This window comes from Podarcis erhardii, assembly GCF_964252035.2.
Source record: "Podarcis erhardii genome assembly, chromosome: 4".
Taxonomy (NCBI): domain Eukaryota; kingdom Metazoa; phylum Chordata; class Lepidosauria; order Squamata; family Lacertidae; genus Podarcis; species Podarcis erhardii.
In genome coordinates, this window is record NC_138508.1 from 18,529,061 (window position 1) to 18,544,015 (window position 14,955).

The 14,955-nt window shown below is 44.3% G+C and overlaps 1 protein-coding gene across 1 annotated transcript in view; it reads right to left on the reverse strand.

Annotated features, from left to right (window-relative positions):
* Positions 1 to 865: 865 nt before the first annotated feature.
* Positions 866 to 14,955, reverse strand: part of SESN3 (sestrin 3) — a 63,088-nt gene continuing 48,998 nt past the window's right edge. Inside the window, exons 7-10 of the mRNA XM_081860512.1 lie at positions 10,416 to 10,534; positions 9,112 to 9,302; positions 8,026 to 8,170; positions 866 to 7,535 (exon numbers count right to left, since the gene is read on the reverse strand). Of these exons, the coding sequence (XP_081716638.1) occupies positions 7,449 to 7,535; positions 8,026 to 8,170; positions 9,112 to 9,302; positions 10,416 to 10,534 (542 nt within the window). The 3' untranslated portion in view covers positions 866 to 7,448. The remainder of the gene's footprint in view (positions 7,536 to 8,025; positions 8,171 to 9,111; positions 9,303 to 10,415; positions 10,535 to 14,955) is intronic.

Sequence of the window (14,955 nt, forward strand, 5' to 3'; positions counted from 1 at the left end):
CCCCGTGGATGACCAAGCTGAACAAAATATTTAAAAATGGCTCATGTGTGCCGAGATGGTCATTCAGGCTGCGGATGGGATGTGCAAGCAACAAGTCCAAGAGAATCTATGCAGAATGCTAGGTGGACATTCAATTGCTTTGCTGCCATCTAAGCGAAACTACAAAGAAACATCTGACCCCCCAAGTTAATCAGAATGTATTTGATAGGGCTACCAAGAGAGGGGGCAGAAAAAGGTGCTTTGGGGGCTGGATCCTACCCTTGTATGGTTGGCTGGTCAGCCCATAGCTTTGGTATCTCAGCCTACTGTACGCTCAGTTAAATTGAGTACCTCTTTAAACAGGGAGCTCCTTTCTACTGTGAGCTCAGAAGAGAGAATTAAGGGGAAAGGAGGGGAGAGGGCTGGCATTTCAGACAAAATAGCGTGGAGCAGAATACTGATACAGCTGAGGTTTCTACTGCCTCTGCAAGTTTTATTCATTTATTTCCCAAACTCCACAATAATTGTGGAGGCTGCTGAACTGTTGAAGCTAAGCAGATGTGGAGCTGGTCATTCCTGTGGATGGGAGGCTGTTGGGAGCAGAATAAAAAGCAGAGTAACAGCAGAATAAAATAATTTTAGGTAAGTACATATGCCTTCCTCTGGAACAGCGGTTCTCAACCTGTGGGTCCCCAGATGTTGTTGGACTACAACTCCCATCATCCCTGAGCTCTGGCCTTGCTAGCTAGGGATGATGGGAGTTGTAGTTTAACAACATCTGGGGACCCACAGGTTGAAGATCCCCATTTGTGACCAAATTTATACAGAGGGTTGTTATTTAAGAAAATGAAGGCCTCAGTCTGGAAGATGTTTATTTCAGGGAAGCCAGAGGAGAGGCACTTCAAGACGGTTGTTATTTTCAGGTGGGATTCAATCACAGGCTGGCAAATTCATGAAGTTTATTGAGAGCTCTTGTCCAACAAACCTGCTTTCCAAAAAGATCAGATTTTTATTTATTTTTTGCAATAACTGAAGTGGCAGAGAAATGCACTGCTAAGCATGGGATAACTCTTGCTGTGACACAATCGTCATCTAACCTCCCTGCAGACAAATCAGAATGAAGGCTCAACAAACAGCATACGTCGTCTGATCTCTCTGCAGACAAATCTGGATGAGTGCTCAACAAACAGGCTGCCTGGAAGCGCCTTAAGGGTTGTGGAGCTTGTGCCTTAAACAAGCATACAAAAAAACCCCCATATCCACTTGTGGCTTTCCTTGCTTTGTAACAAACATCTGTGGCAGGTGTCTGGCAGCCTCTTCATTTAGTCCTGCCACTCCAATTACAGAGGAAAATGTACATTCCACAGAGGTGGGAAATCCTTACAGTTGTGCAGGAACCTCACATGCCAATTCTGATTTCTATTCTTCCCATCTCATAAGATGTGCACCTTTTGACCATGTTCCACCTTTCGAAGGATAGACCTGAGAGCATACAAATCTAGAAGAGGTTTGTGGGGGAAATGTGAAACTTTTAAAATTTATCTGGCGCTGTAGAAAGCAGAGCCCAAAATGGCCCAACTCAAACAACAGCATTCTGACAGAAATCTCCATTAAAAATGGCCCCATGCCGTTCAGCAAATGTTTGTGTTGAAATCTCTCTTCGTATGATGGGACTCTATGCTCCTTTTATAATGCAGGCTCAATTTTCTGTTTTATTTGTGCAAAGAACGCTTCACTTACTAACAAAAGAAGCTCTCTTTTAAAATGTCAGCAAGGGATATCAAAAAACCGAATGGTTCTTTTGAGGGGGGCGGGGGAAGAAGGTTCAAAGTCAGTTGGAATTTCACCCTCTTAACTAAGATGGGCCAGTTCTGGAAGGCCAGTTTAAGCAAGCAAATTTCCAATAGTATGATACCCAAGGCAATCTTAATCGGCTGTGAATGATCGCCAAAGAAGGCGACAATGCAAGGTACCATACTCATTTGAAAAATCTGGTCAGGAGGTTTGTAAATGCCTTCCTCAACGCAGGGAGTGTTAAGTGTGTCTCTATCATGGTTTAAGGGATTTCACACAAGAGCTGGGCATCAGTCCAATGCCCATCTAGTCCAGCATTCTATTCACACAGTGGCACCAGCTATTTATCAATGACCAACTGAAGCAGACTCAGTTGAGAAGAGTGGATTGGCACTAGTAGCCAAGAAAGGTATCATTCAACCGCCTTCCAACAACATTAAGACACTGATGAACAGCTGCACCCCAGTGTGGGACAAACGAAGATGGGATTGGGGGGGGGGGTTCTAATGACCTATCAGACCCTCAAATCAGAACTTGGGCAAAATTTCAAGTAGTAACCATGCTATGTGTGCCTGTGCTTGCAGAGGGGAGGCCGAATATGCAGGGAACCTAGAAACCTGTTTGGTTAACATCAAATCACATAACAGTCCATTTGCTTTTGAGCCCAGCAGCTGCTGCAAATCAGAACCCCGCTGCACACCAAACGCCAAACTATTTAAGCAAGCCAGTTCTGTGAATTGATTAGGGCATCTGAACACACTGGGACTTGCTTCAGAGTAAACATGATCTGGAACTGGGCAGTAATGACCTGATCCCCTGCCCCTGACCAATATGCCTTGATTTATTTATTTTTTGTTTGTTTCTTTACTGGAGCTAGAATCTGGAATTTCCCCACACATACACCTATTTCCTGCACCTGCACTTGCAGGCTCATGTTTGAAACTTCTCTCTCTCTACCGAGTATGTGCAATTCCACCTGTGAGCCTATCTGTCTCCCACCCCAAATAAATTTGATGCAGTTTCCCCACCTAAAAAAGGAGGGGTGGGAAGAGATCTTGAAGCAGCCATATTTTATTTTTGCAATCACAACAAAAACAGCAGAGGGAATGAACAAGCACTTGAGGGGCCTTTTTATGCGCTAAGTGGCAGCCTGAGTCCCACCTCCCACTTTGGGGATTTATATCCTTCCATATAATCCACAGAGCCTGCTGGGGGACTCCCTTGCCACCGAGTCCTGCTGCTACCAATGGCTGCAGCCTATGACACTCTTTTGCCCCTTGGGTTGACAACTAGGACAGATTTTGGCCCAAGGGTGCCAGTTGCTGACACGTAATCCAAAGCCATACTAGAAGAAGCAAAACAAAAACGAAAAACAAACCCCCAACTATGCCTACACTGCGAAAGAATGATATACATTTTTGACATCCATGAAGTTTGACGATTCATTCACATGTGCTATTTTATAAAAAAATAGATTTTGCACATTTTTTAATTTGGCACATCTGTGAGCTTAAGGGGTATATGTCAAGCAAAGAAGTACAATCGTATTCACTTGGATGCTACTCTGAACGTCAGCATTTAAAAACACACACACACACACACGTACACACACACACACACACACATACACACACACAACCCCATCACATTTGAGTATATAAAGCTATGCACCAGATCATGACCACATAAAATGTCTACTCTTGAATCAAACATTATCACCTTGAAACATTTTGTTAACATTCAAGTTTGCCATTCTATTTCTAAGGAAAAAACACAAACTGGTTTTCAAAACAGCAGGTCCCAACCTTGGATACCACATGTAGGTCTGAAATCATGTGAAATCAAGTTTACGCTCCTGTTAATGGATTCACTTTATATATATTTCACAGAAGGGAGAAAAAGAGAGAGAGAGAGAGAGAGAGAGAGAGAGAGAGAAACCAACAGTCTTATTGATTTAAAATCTAGTTGCCTCTCACTGAGATGACTATTCAGTTCGAACAATAAAAAAGTCTACAAGAAAAGGCACTAATGCTTCTGCAATTGGAACACCAGCCTCCCTGTTAAGAAGAAAAGCCACGACTGCTCTGAAGAAAACGTTTAAGCTCTTACAGTTACATGCAAAGTCTGTTTATGTCTCTACCTCTAAAGGTGAAGACAGATGTTATATCTGAAGAGCCGTGGGGCCAGAGGGCTCAGTCCTTCCCCAGCCGATTTCCCTGCATCCACGCCCTGCCTGGCTTTTCTCTGCAGCATGCAAAAAAGTGCCTGGAACAACAGCAAAGGGGAAAAGAAAGAAAGAAAGGGGCAGAAGTTCCCCTGGCAAAAGTTGCTTCTTCCCCCTCCCACAATCACCAGGGAGGTGTTTGGTGGAGACTTGTCAGCACCTCGCTGCAATTCAAATCCAGCCAGGGTTAAGCGTCTTAAAAGTCCCAGGGAGTCTCCAATGGAGCCCTCAAACTCTTCCACTGAAATCAACCAGGCTTTGGACAGGACAGGGGTCAAAGCAGTGCACTTCCAGCTTCTGCAATGATGTCATGCCAACACAACCCATAAAGGTAAGTTGCAGGCAGCATTTGCACAACCCATCCCCATTGCAGACCACAGTTGCAGATGGCTGAATGCGCTTGTCAAATCCAACGCCATCCTTCAAAACGCTTAACTTTATCTGGATTTTGATTCGGCTTTTTAAAACACACACACACACACACACACACACACACACACACACCCTCCCTCCCGGTTTCTCACATGCACAGACACAGCAGTGAGCTACCATTCATCCTCGGCAGCAATGCGTCGCTCATTCAGTAACTTGTCATCAATGTAGTCATTTCCTTCCAAGGACATATAGACACACTACTGACTCCAACATATTTCAATGGTTTCCTGGGAAGCTGAACTGGTTTGGGAAGTGTGTGTTTGGGGGTGTCTTTTAAGAGAAAGCCCTCAGCACTATTCCCAAACTGCAATTCCCAGACTTCTTTAAGAGGAGCAACACATGCAGACAATATGAATCTGTAGTGTCAATATCGTCTGGGAGAGTTTCCACGTCAAAACAGCCTGCAATTCCAAGCGCAGAAGGTTACGTCTCTTCAAAGCAACAAAAAAAAATTTCAGCAGCCAAGGGGTGTGTGTGTCGCAGGACAATCACACAACATCACAGCCGTTAAGAGAGAGAAGGATCAAGTAATTTTTTTAAAATTAAAATAAACCCAACAAAATAACCACATCCAAACTTTAGTTCCTCTACCCCCTCTTTTACTTTCCAAAATTGCTCTCATGAAAGAAACCACTGCAGAAGTCTTCAATGTACAAGCTTATTCTATATTGCTTTCTACAGCCTACTGGAATGAAGGTCCATCTCATTCATTTCCAATGTGTATAAAAGCAGGTAAAAATAAATATTAAGGGGGACACAAAATCTGACATCAATCTCAATTCAGCAGAAGTTAGTCACAACTGAGTCTTGTAAAAATCAAAAGAGAGGAAAAGACTGGGGCTTAAATCGCTTTATAGACTACCCAAAAGGCTTGAGGGCAAGTTAAGGTTCCTTCCCTGGATCCCAGATACTGGCAGTGGGACACAAAGGGGTGGTCTCCAAGCCCTGCTGGGCCTAAGCAGTGTTGATTTCAAGGGGACTCAGTTGAGACTAGCTTTTCCTGAAGCAAGCCAGTCACGTGAAAGTCTCTATCATGTCTTGTCTTTCTGGCTTCTCTTTAGGCACTTCACTGGATCATGAATGCAGGAAGGTAAAGCTCTAAAAACCAAGACATTTGTGCCCTGAAGGGAAAACGTAATCAGTGTAGTCAAGCAATGCAAGGACAGACTCTCTTGGCTGCTCACTTCTCTTTCCCAACAATGACATCTGCCCGTGGGCACAAGCCAATCGGCCCACCACTGCTCTGGCACCTCCTCCGTTCATTACTATGGAGCTTGCATGGGGTCTCCCCCGCTAGAAGGAAGGTGTAGAAGGGCTTGGGGACATCTGATTAAACCAACGCTTTGGTGCTCGAGTAGGAGCCGATTGTTCGCAGCAAACACTACCAAAGTCTGGGAAGGAGAAGCCATTTTTCACTGCGGCCATGTTGAGCGGGACATTTCAGCAGCGACTTGGTTAAGGAAAGGCTCGCTCTTCTGCTCAATATTGCACTTCCTTTGTTCACTCATGTCAACGTAGAGAAACATGATTCTTAGCTTGAAAATATTGCAGAGCGTTCTGAAAAATATTTGATGGGAATCGATTTCCCCAAAGCTTAAGCTGAACACTGATATAATTACCCTTGAATTAAGAAGTGGGGTGGGGGGATGACAGTGGAGCAAAACGAGACTGCAACTCGGGGGCAAAGCACATTCTTTGTTTGTAGAAGGGTCCCAGGTGCAGTCTCCAACACTTTAAGTTAAAGGTTAGGGACGATCTTGACCCAAGACCTCAAGGAATCACTGCTGGTCAGAACAGACAAGTCTGACTCAGTAAAAGACAGTGTCGTACAAGCAAAGCTTTCAGGGGAGGGGGAAATCTAGCTAAGCGACTAATACATGCTCTGCATGCAAAAGGTCCTGGGCTCAATCCCTGCCATCTCCAGTTAAAACCATCTCAGGTAAGAGGGCTGGGAAAGACTTCTCCCCACAACTTTGGAGGACCAGGACAGACAGACCAGTGGCCTGATTCAGCACAAGGCAGCTCTTTACAGTTTTAAGAGAATGTGCTCTTGCAGATTGCTTTTTGGTTTCATTGATCAGACAGCATGTGCGCGTGCGTGTGCTGGATTTGCACGCATCACATTACCACCAGATCAATGAACCAGTTAAGGACGAACCTGGATTTCAAAACTTTTTTTAAAAAAACTCTTAAAGTCAAACTTCTACAAGTTCAGATATCCCAAGTTAAACTGGCTTGCTGGCTGGGCAGTAAGTACCATTCAAGCATCATTCGGGTCAGCAGAAAGAGCAATTGTAGGCAACACAGAAGAATGCAATCCCTGAACTGATTATGTACAGTTGAAATGGATATGGTAGAAAACCCTCTTCGTTCAGAAAAAAAAAGCATTTGAATGCTGTGTCTCAGTAGCACGCTGCAGGATTCGCAGCAGTTTTTTTCACATTAAAAAAAAAAGGCAGACAATAGTTGCATCAGCTTTCACACAGCCTCCAAACTACTGCCAAAGTACTAAAATTCTAAGAAAACTCTAAGAATAAGCCAGTTGAGCACTTCAGTTTAAACACAGCACATACTGGATTCAGGAAAGCTGCATTAATATTCTAGAAAGAACTAAAAGGAGAAAATAAAATAAAATCCTTCGCTCTGGATTCCATTTGCAGGAAAAAGTGGGTAGGAACAGAATCTCAGAAGATGCACCAACAAGTGTTTTTCTTCCGAGTGTGAGAAGAAATAGCAAAAGAATCAAATATAACAAACCGTTTTAGGGTTTGTGACCAATACTCCAACTGGAAACAACTTAAGAAGTAGTGTTCCTCAGTGCTATTTTTGCTATCGTTAGTAATGTTAAGCATCAAGAAAACAGGGGGGGAAATATATAGATCATTGCACGTTAACCACCGCTAGGAAGGCGGCTTCAGCTTTTGACACTAGAGAATCCAATAACCTGATGCTACACCACAGGCAGGTGTTTCTGCACATCTGTTTGGAAGCTTTCTTCACACGCTTGCAACGGCGTTCAGGTCAAGTGGCGCGTAATGGCACGGAGGGCGTAAAGGAGTTCCGCCTGCATGCGCGCTTCCATCAGGAGAAGGTTCACGTGGACCTGCAGGAAAGATTCAAACAAAAGATGATGATGGCATCTTTCAAAAATACATAAATGCCGTAGTTCACCATGAAGTCGACCGAAGGGCATTTATACTTCTTTCAGCTTTATCGTTCCCAAGTTGAGATTGTGATAAATGGGTTTACCACTCATCAGACTGCAGCATCCAGCAGTGACTTGCACATGTGAACAAGCCATCGCAGAGACAATCTTTTGTACTACTTTGTCATGCCGGTGTGTGTGGGTGTGTGGGAGTGTGGGTGTGTGAGTATTCAACAGAATCCAATGTGTTCATTTTCCCAGGGTGTTTCATAGTAGTGTGATGTGGCAACCCGAAAGTTTCGCTCTTGGTGGCTGTGCAGTGCAGAACTTCACATTAATGCAATATGAACTTTGGATTAATGGCTATGGAAGCTTCCCTTCTTAACAATGCCATTTCCCCTGTTTACACATAGACACTGGTTCATGCATCTATCAATGAGACACTCACCTTCTCCGAGTGCTTGAACTGGCGCCAGTAGCTATCGTACATGCGCTTGGTAGTTCGCTCTGGGTAGCAGGTCACTGTCTTAATGTAAACCTTCAGGCTCCGTTCAAGTAACTGATTAACTTCTCCATAATCGTAGTCATCATACCTAAGCAAGATTAAGCCGGCCTGAATCTCTCTTTTCTGAGCATGCACATCTTTAAAGAGAACACCTTTCTTCTGCACAATTGTTTTTAAAAAGCATATGCTGGGGTAAATCTGCCTGAAGGTAAGATGATACGTCTCCTAAAGTCAGGCTGGTATTGTTCAACTAGATTTGCAGAAGGAAGGGGGGCAAGACAGGTGGCTGACCTGTACAGCTCTTCCAGTAGTCAGCAGAACCCACATTTGGAACTGCACAGAAGCCACAAAGAATAATGTGCTAAATTGATTTGAATATAATTTACACCCTTGTAGATTCTTGGGGCCCAATTCACACTGTACATTTGACGGGCTTCAGATGATGACAACCATGACTCCCATCCTGAACACACACACACATTTCTATGGTGGAAATGGATTGCACAGCCCTTTGGCTTCCTGGAAGTCATTTTGAACAGCTAAGGGAAACCCAGAGGATTACTGTTCAATTAATTTCCAAATAACTGGCTAACAGATTTTTAGATGCACCCTAGAGAAATCACTCGAGGGTCTTTGATTCCAGAACACATGTTGCACGAGTGTGTCTAAATTCACTGTTGTGCTTGGTTTAAGAATACTTAGTCCACCCCAACCTCACCCATATTGTCCCCATATTTATGCTGATAAATACTGTAAACACCTTACAGGATGGAGGGAAGACAAATGATTTTACCCTTTTATCCACTCTTTCTCCCTTCCACTTGAAACATGCTACTGTGAATGCTTAGGCTTGCGCTAAGCAAAATGCAACCACTGGTCCAATCCTAGCCCCCAACTTCATTCCTGAAACCAAGGACATGCAAGCCTCTTTAATATAAGCCGTAGCTGCATTCTGAACCTGAAGCAGCGCCCCAATTACAGAATATCTCCAGAAGTGCACTTATTTAGCCAGATCAGTTGGTGACATACCTGATTCCAAACATACAGTGAACATAATTAAATAAAGCTCTTCTTAACATGGTTGTGTCAACATCTTCATGCGTGGCCATAGTGTTGTACGTGAGGCTATAGACCATTCGGAACTTCTCATCCAGGAGATGTCCAATGTCGGAATAAAGCCTGTTCACAAGGGAGAATCCATGGTTTTCCCAGGTATAGTCCTGCAAAAAAGCACGAAGACTACCGATTTGTACATGGCATGTTTGAGCAGTACAGCAGAATGGTTTTGAAGACACACGATGTCGTTCTACTGCTGAAGCAAAACAGTGGAGGTCACAATTTGTTGTGTGCCCTTATGTGAAATGCATTGGGCAAGGGGGTCCCAGTTTAGTCTGATTATGCACTTGTATCCAAATGCATACTTCTCATCGAAAGTGAAGCATCATCAAGAGAAGAAATTGAATTAAGTAGGAACCGTGTATCCTCAAAATGTATATAAACTGTAAGTGCAAATTTATACGTAATAATAATTGACACAATGAAGTTATATTAGAATATGAAAACCAATTTATTGTTGTTATTTTAAAAAAAATCAATAATTTTTCAATTCAAATGCAAAACCTTCTCTTTCTTGCTCTGAGATGAGCAAACCTGTCGTGATTTTGGGAATACCCAAATGATATACTTGCTTATTCTCTGCTGAAAGAACAGCGAGTCATGAAAGCCTGTCTTGAATCAACTTGGTTGCACTGACCATTACGTGGAAGTTTTTAGCAGCTTAATTTTGGAAAATGACTTTTCAGCTATGGTAACTGTGACAGGAATATTAAGAGTGAACATTAAACCCACATAGATGATAGGGGTGTGCACTGGCTTTGTTTGTACCTTGAATTACAAAGCAAATCAGGGTAATTTGGGGAAAGGCTCTTATGTTTTTCCAAGTCAGATTGCATCGTTAACAAGGCATCGCAAGACAGCCAGGGACTTCTGAAGCTTCCAAGGTGATATGTATTTAACTGAACTCAATCAGATCATGGGTGGCCCCAAACTGGGTGGATTATCTGCCTGATTTGGGATGAATTCTCCACTCCCTCAGCAGCCCCCCATTCCACAATGTTCAGGGAATGCCCCCCCCACCCCTGAGGCTTTTGGGGGGACATGTATGGCTACAGGTGGGAAGAAGTCCCACAAACCTCCTTAAATTCACTTCTCTCTGGATCCGAGCCACTGCATAGTGAGTGTGCTATCTGGAAACTTTGCATTCTGACCTCATGCAATCAACCAGCTGGTTTTTCAGAGGGTTACAAATGTAAGCTACACCATGTTAAACGCACCTGGGCTCGAAAAGTTGGAAGATGCTCCTCACCCCTCCTGGCAAAGTCTTTGTACCCAAAGCCAGGATCTTCAACGTAGCGCGAAACGTCGGCTGTGGAAACTATTTCATCATCAAATGCTGGCAAAGGAAAAAAATATTGAAGCCAGTTAAGTGTACTCTTCTCATTCCTCCTCCAAGGTGTAAACCACTTAGAAGCTTCTTTTGTCAATTAAGCAGTATATAAATCTTGTCGATTAAAAATAAACAATAAGGTACTTAATGGGAAGTATTCTCTGGAGTGGCATTCCATTTTATTCTTCCTGGCACTACTTCTACATACGGAAGTAAAGCAATGGCTCTGATTTGGGTTAGCCGCTTGACCTTTTAAAGGTCAGTGCCAGACAAAACAACAACAACAGAGACCACTCAAGATTTGTTCCCCACTGAATACACATAATAGAGGCTGAGGGCTGAATCCAATGCTAGTCCTACTCACTCGTTGAAATTAATATGACTAACTTATATGGATTAATTTCAATGGGTCTAACTATGAATAGGGCCGGAACTGGATAGTGTGGCTGTCCCTGTTCTGAGCAATAACATTTCTGTAGAACCACAATAGACACCCACTTGCTGTGTCTTCTGGAAACAATCAAAGACATTTTTGTTCCAACAAGTTTTCCCAGCTAGGTGGCTTCTGCCATGAGTGTCTACTATGTATTGCTTTTAAACCTACCTATTGTGCTATATTGTTTTAAACTTTCTCTTTTTTTGGCATTTTCATTGCATTCTGTACATCATGTTGAGACATCTGAGGAGTGAGATTACTAACTAACTAACTAACTAACTAACTAACTAACTAACCCTGAGGCAATGCAAGGAGCTGATAGGAAACAGACTGGAGATGTTCAAAGTAATCAAGAATGGAAGAGCCCTCCTGTGGCGCAATGGATCAGTTTGTCTGGCTACCAACCCGAAGGCTGGTGGTTGTAGCCCACCCAGGGATGGCTGTGGGCAAAATTCCTGAATTGCAGGGGGTTGGACTAGATGACCCTCGGGGTCCCTTCCAACTCTAGAATTCTATTATTCTAAGAGACATTGTTTTAACTGTTTTAAGTCAAATTTTAAGTCAAATTTAAGAACCAGGTGATCATAAATATTATACTTGGTTAGTAGGAATACTGTGCAGTATATACATGCAATGGTATGGGACCAAGGCTTGGGGGTCTTGTGCTCTCCCACACTGCACACAGAACCTTAGAGTTGAATAAGACCTTATGCACACAACGCCTGGGCAAGGAAGCCCTGCTCCTCAATGATTAGAAAGGACCTCGGAGATCAGGGTTCAAATCCTCACTCAGGTATGAAGCTCACTGGGTGACTTTGGGCGAGTCACAGTGTCTAAGTCTAATCTACCTCACAGGGTTGTTGCAAGAATAAAATAGGGAGGGAGAAATGCATGCAAGCTTGAGCTCCTTGGAGGAAAGCTGGACTATACATTTAATAATTAATAAAACAGACCTAAGTCCAGAAAGAGACGCGGGTGGCGCTGTGGGTTAAACCACAGAGCCTAGGACTTGCTCATCAGAAGGTCAGCGGTTCGAATCCCCGCGACGGGGTGAGCTCCCGTTGCTTGGTCCCTGCTCCTGCGCACCTAGCAGTTCGAAAGCACGTCAAAGTGCAAGTAGATAAATAGGTACCACTCTGGCGGGAAGGTAAACGGCGTTTCCGTGCGCTGCTCTGGTTCACCAGAAGCGGCTTAGTCATGCTGGCCACATGACCCGGAAGATGTACGCCGGCTCCCTCGGCCAATAAAGCGAGATGAGCGCCGCAACCCCAGAGTCGGTCATGACTGGACCTAATGGTCAGGGGTCCCCTTTACCCCTTTAAGTCCAGAAAAGGGGGTGGATAGGGACCAGCTAAACAGAGGCTGCTTGAACAGGCATATACACACATAAGCCTCAAATCACAGAAATGGTTGTGTATCGTAGTGGGGTGTTCGCATATGCCCTGGGGTTCACTTTTAGAAGGGGAAAAGCCCCTGCAGAAGGACAGAGGTCCTTTCTCATGACGCCAATCCTGGGTTTCAAGATTGCCAGCCATGCACATGACAAGAGATGCCACAGCCTGAGCATGTCTGGCAGCAAGCATTGTTAGCCCTGTTGAATCAGTAAGGGACAATCATGAACCACCCTGGCCTCATGTACTGTGGGATATCAGATGCACTGAAAAAAGAAATCCAGGCGACCCAACCCTTTAAATTAGAGCCATTTGGCTAGAGCGGAAGGGTTCAGCAAGTTGATTTATGGCTATGTAACCAAGCACCATGGAAGAACTTCAGCAGCACCAGTACTAAGGAAGGCCAGTTGCTCCCATCCAGAGATGATCTCCACCTCGTCGCCTCCTGTCTGCCAAGCGGCTTGAGTGCATTAATCACACTTCCGGAGAGCTGACTGTTGCAAAGTTACTGCAGTTGACCTTGATGGTCCAGCCTGGCTCACTTTCAGGAGCCCTAATGAGCCTGGGTGGGGAAAGCGCCCTGTGTCTACCGCTAGAAAAATCACTACTGGGGGGGAGGGGGGGATCAGTTGATCCAAGAATCACAAGGCTGCCTTTATCCTCCTTCTGGCTCATTAGCCAATCAAAACATAAATCTGTGTGGGAAGAAATCAGCTTGGCAACCATCCAAATGGGTCCTCAGTGCAGTTGGGGGGAAAATGAGCTATTGAGCCTGGGCTTATCCTTTGTTTCCTGGTTCCTGCAATATGTTTTGAACTAATGCAGAAAGGAGGTCCATGCCTGCTTCTGCTTCTTTTAATGACTAGGCTACTAGATGCTGACTGTTGGGGTGAAATAATTTCCACCTTAAAGTTCCTTGCTTGCTTTTGAACTCTTCCATTCTAAGAGGCACAAGGAGATTTTTAGTTCACAAAATAAAAAATGGACCACTTTCTAACTGAGTTTCTTAGGCTGTGTTAGCCACCAGTCACTTTCGAAATCTAAAATATTTTGCAATATCTTTAAATTAACTCTTCAAGCATCATGTGCGTCTGGATTGGTTCCAACATAAGATTGTCTGGTGCTGATGTGCCATTTTGGTCTTCAACAGTTGCCCGCCAACCTTTTTGGTTTCCCCAAGACTGCCACCTTCCTCTATGGCTATAGCATTTTAATGCATCACTCAACTGGCCCCGTGTTGGGTTGAACTGGGACTCACCTGGAAACACGGGACTCAAACAGCACAGAAGTGTGATGGAGAAAGTGCTCTAAGGTGTTCAAGGCCAAACTCTCCACCCAGCAAATGTTCTGCTAATAAATGTCAACTCCACCTGAACCAGATGTCAAAACCACCATTCTACTTCAGACACTAACATCTGAACAATTATGGGCATTTCGCCTGCAGCTCTGATGAGTTCTCTTTCTCTAAACATTTATAGCATGAATGCAATAAGAAAAAGGTATTTTCTATATGCACATATGCTTATAAGCTATTGGGGCATCCAAAGCAAATATTATTGCTGTTAAAACAGGCATACATGTCACCAAAGATGGTTCAGTTATTCATGTCAAGTGTGTAAAGGCCATTTCGAAATCTTCTCAAGGTCCCAAATAAACCTCTGTCCTAGGGATTATTTACCTACAGAAGAAGGCCCTGTGGATCAGCTGTCTAGATATTGCGTTGCTTCTGCCACAGGTGGTTAATCAGCCTGAGAATTTTCCAAAACTCTCCACAAGTTTATTTTGTTTTTTAACAGTAACATGCCAGAAATAAGGCCAAGCTAGAGGCTGTCAAGCTACCGTGTTTTTTGCCCTATAGGGCGCACTGGCCCATAGGGCGCACCTCGTTTTTTGGGGGGAAATGAATAAAAAAAAATTATCCCCCCCCCACAGCTGCGGGGCTGGGGCGGGGGAAGCCCGAGCTTCCCCCGACCCCAGCCCCCAGAACAGGCTGCTGCCCGCAAGCCTTGCGAGCCCGCGGGAACTCCCACCGGGCTCCCAAGGCTTGCGGATAGCTTCCTAAAGCCTGGAGAGCGAGAGGGGTCAGTGCGCACCGACCTCTCTCGCTCTCCAGGCTTCAGCGAAAGCCTGCATTCGCCCCATAGCACGCACACACATTTCCCCTTCATTTTTGGAGGGGAAAAGGTGCGTCTTATAGGGCGAAAAATACGGTACTTTTCTATGGGCAAGTTGTTGTTCTTAAACAGGGGGGCAATCATAGCTCTGCTGGTAGAGCATGCGACTCTTACAATCTCAGGGTGGTGGGTTCAAGCCCCACATTGGGCACTGCAGGGGGTTGGACTACTAGATAATCCACGGGGTCCCTTCCGACACTACAATTCTTTGATACTATGAAACAGGCAGCCTCTGACCTAGCGTGGCATATAGCTGTACTCCAGAGAAAATGGATTCCTCTGCATGTATAACTTGGCTCCAATCAAACATCGGAAAGTGGAATGCTTGTTTTCCTTTTCAGCTGTTTTTATTTAACTTGGTTTGGGGGGTTTTTTGCTCTTCAGAAAAACCTCTGAAAACTGGATTAAACGAAAGCAACTAAAATG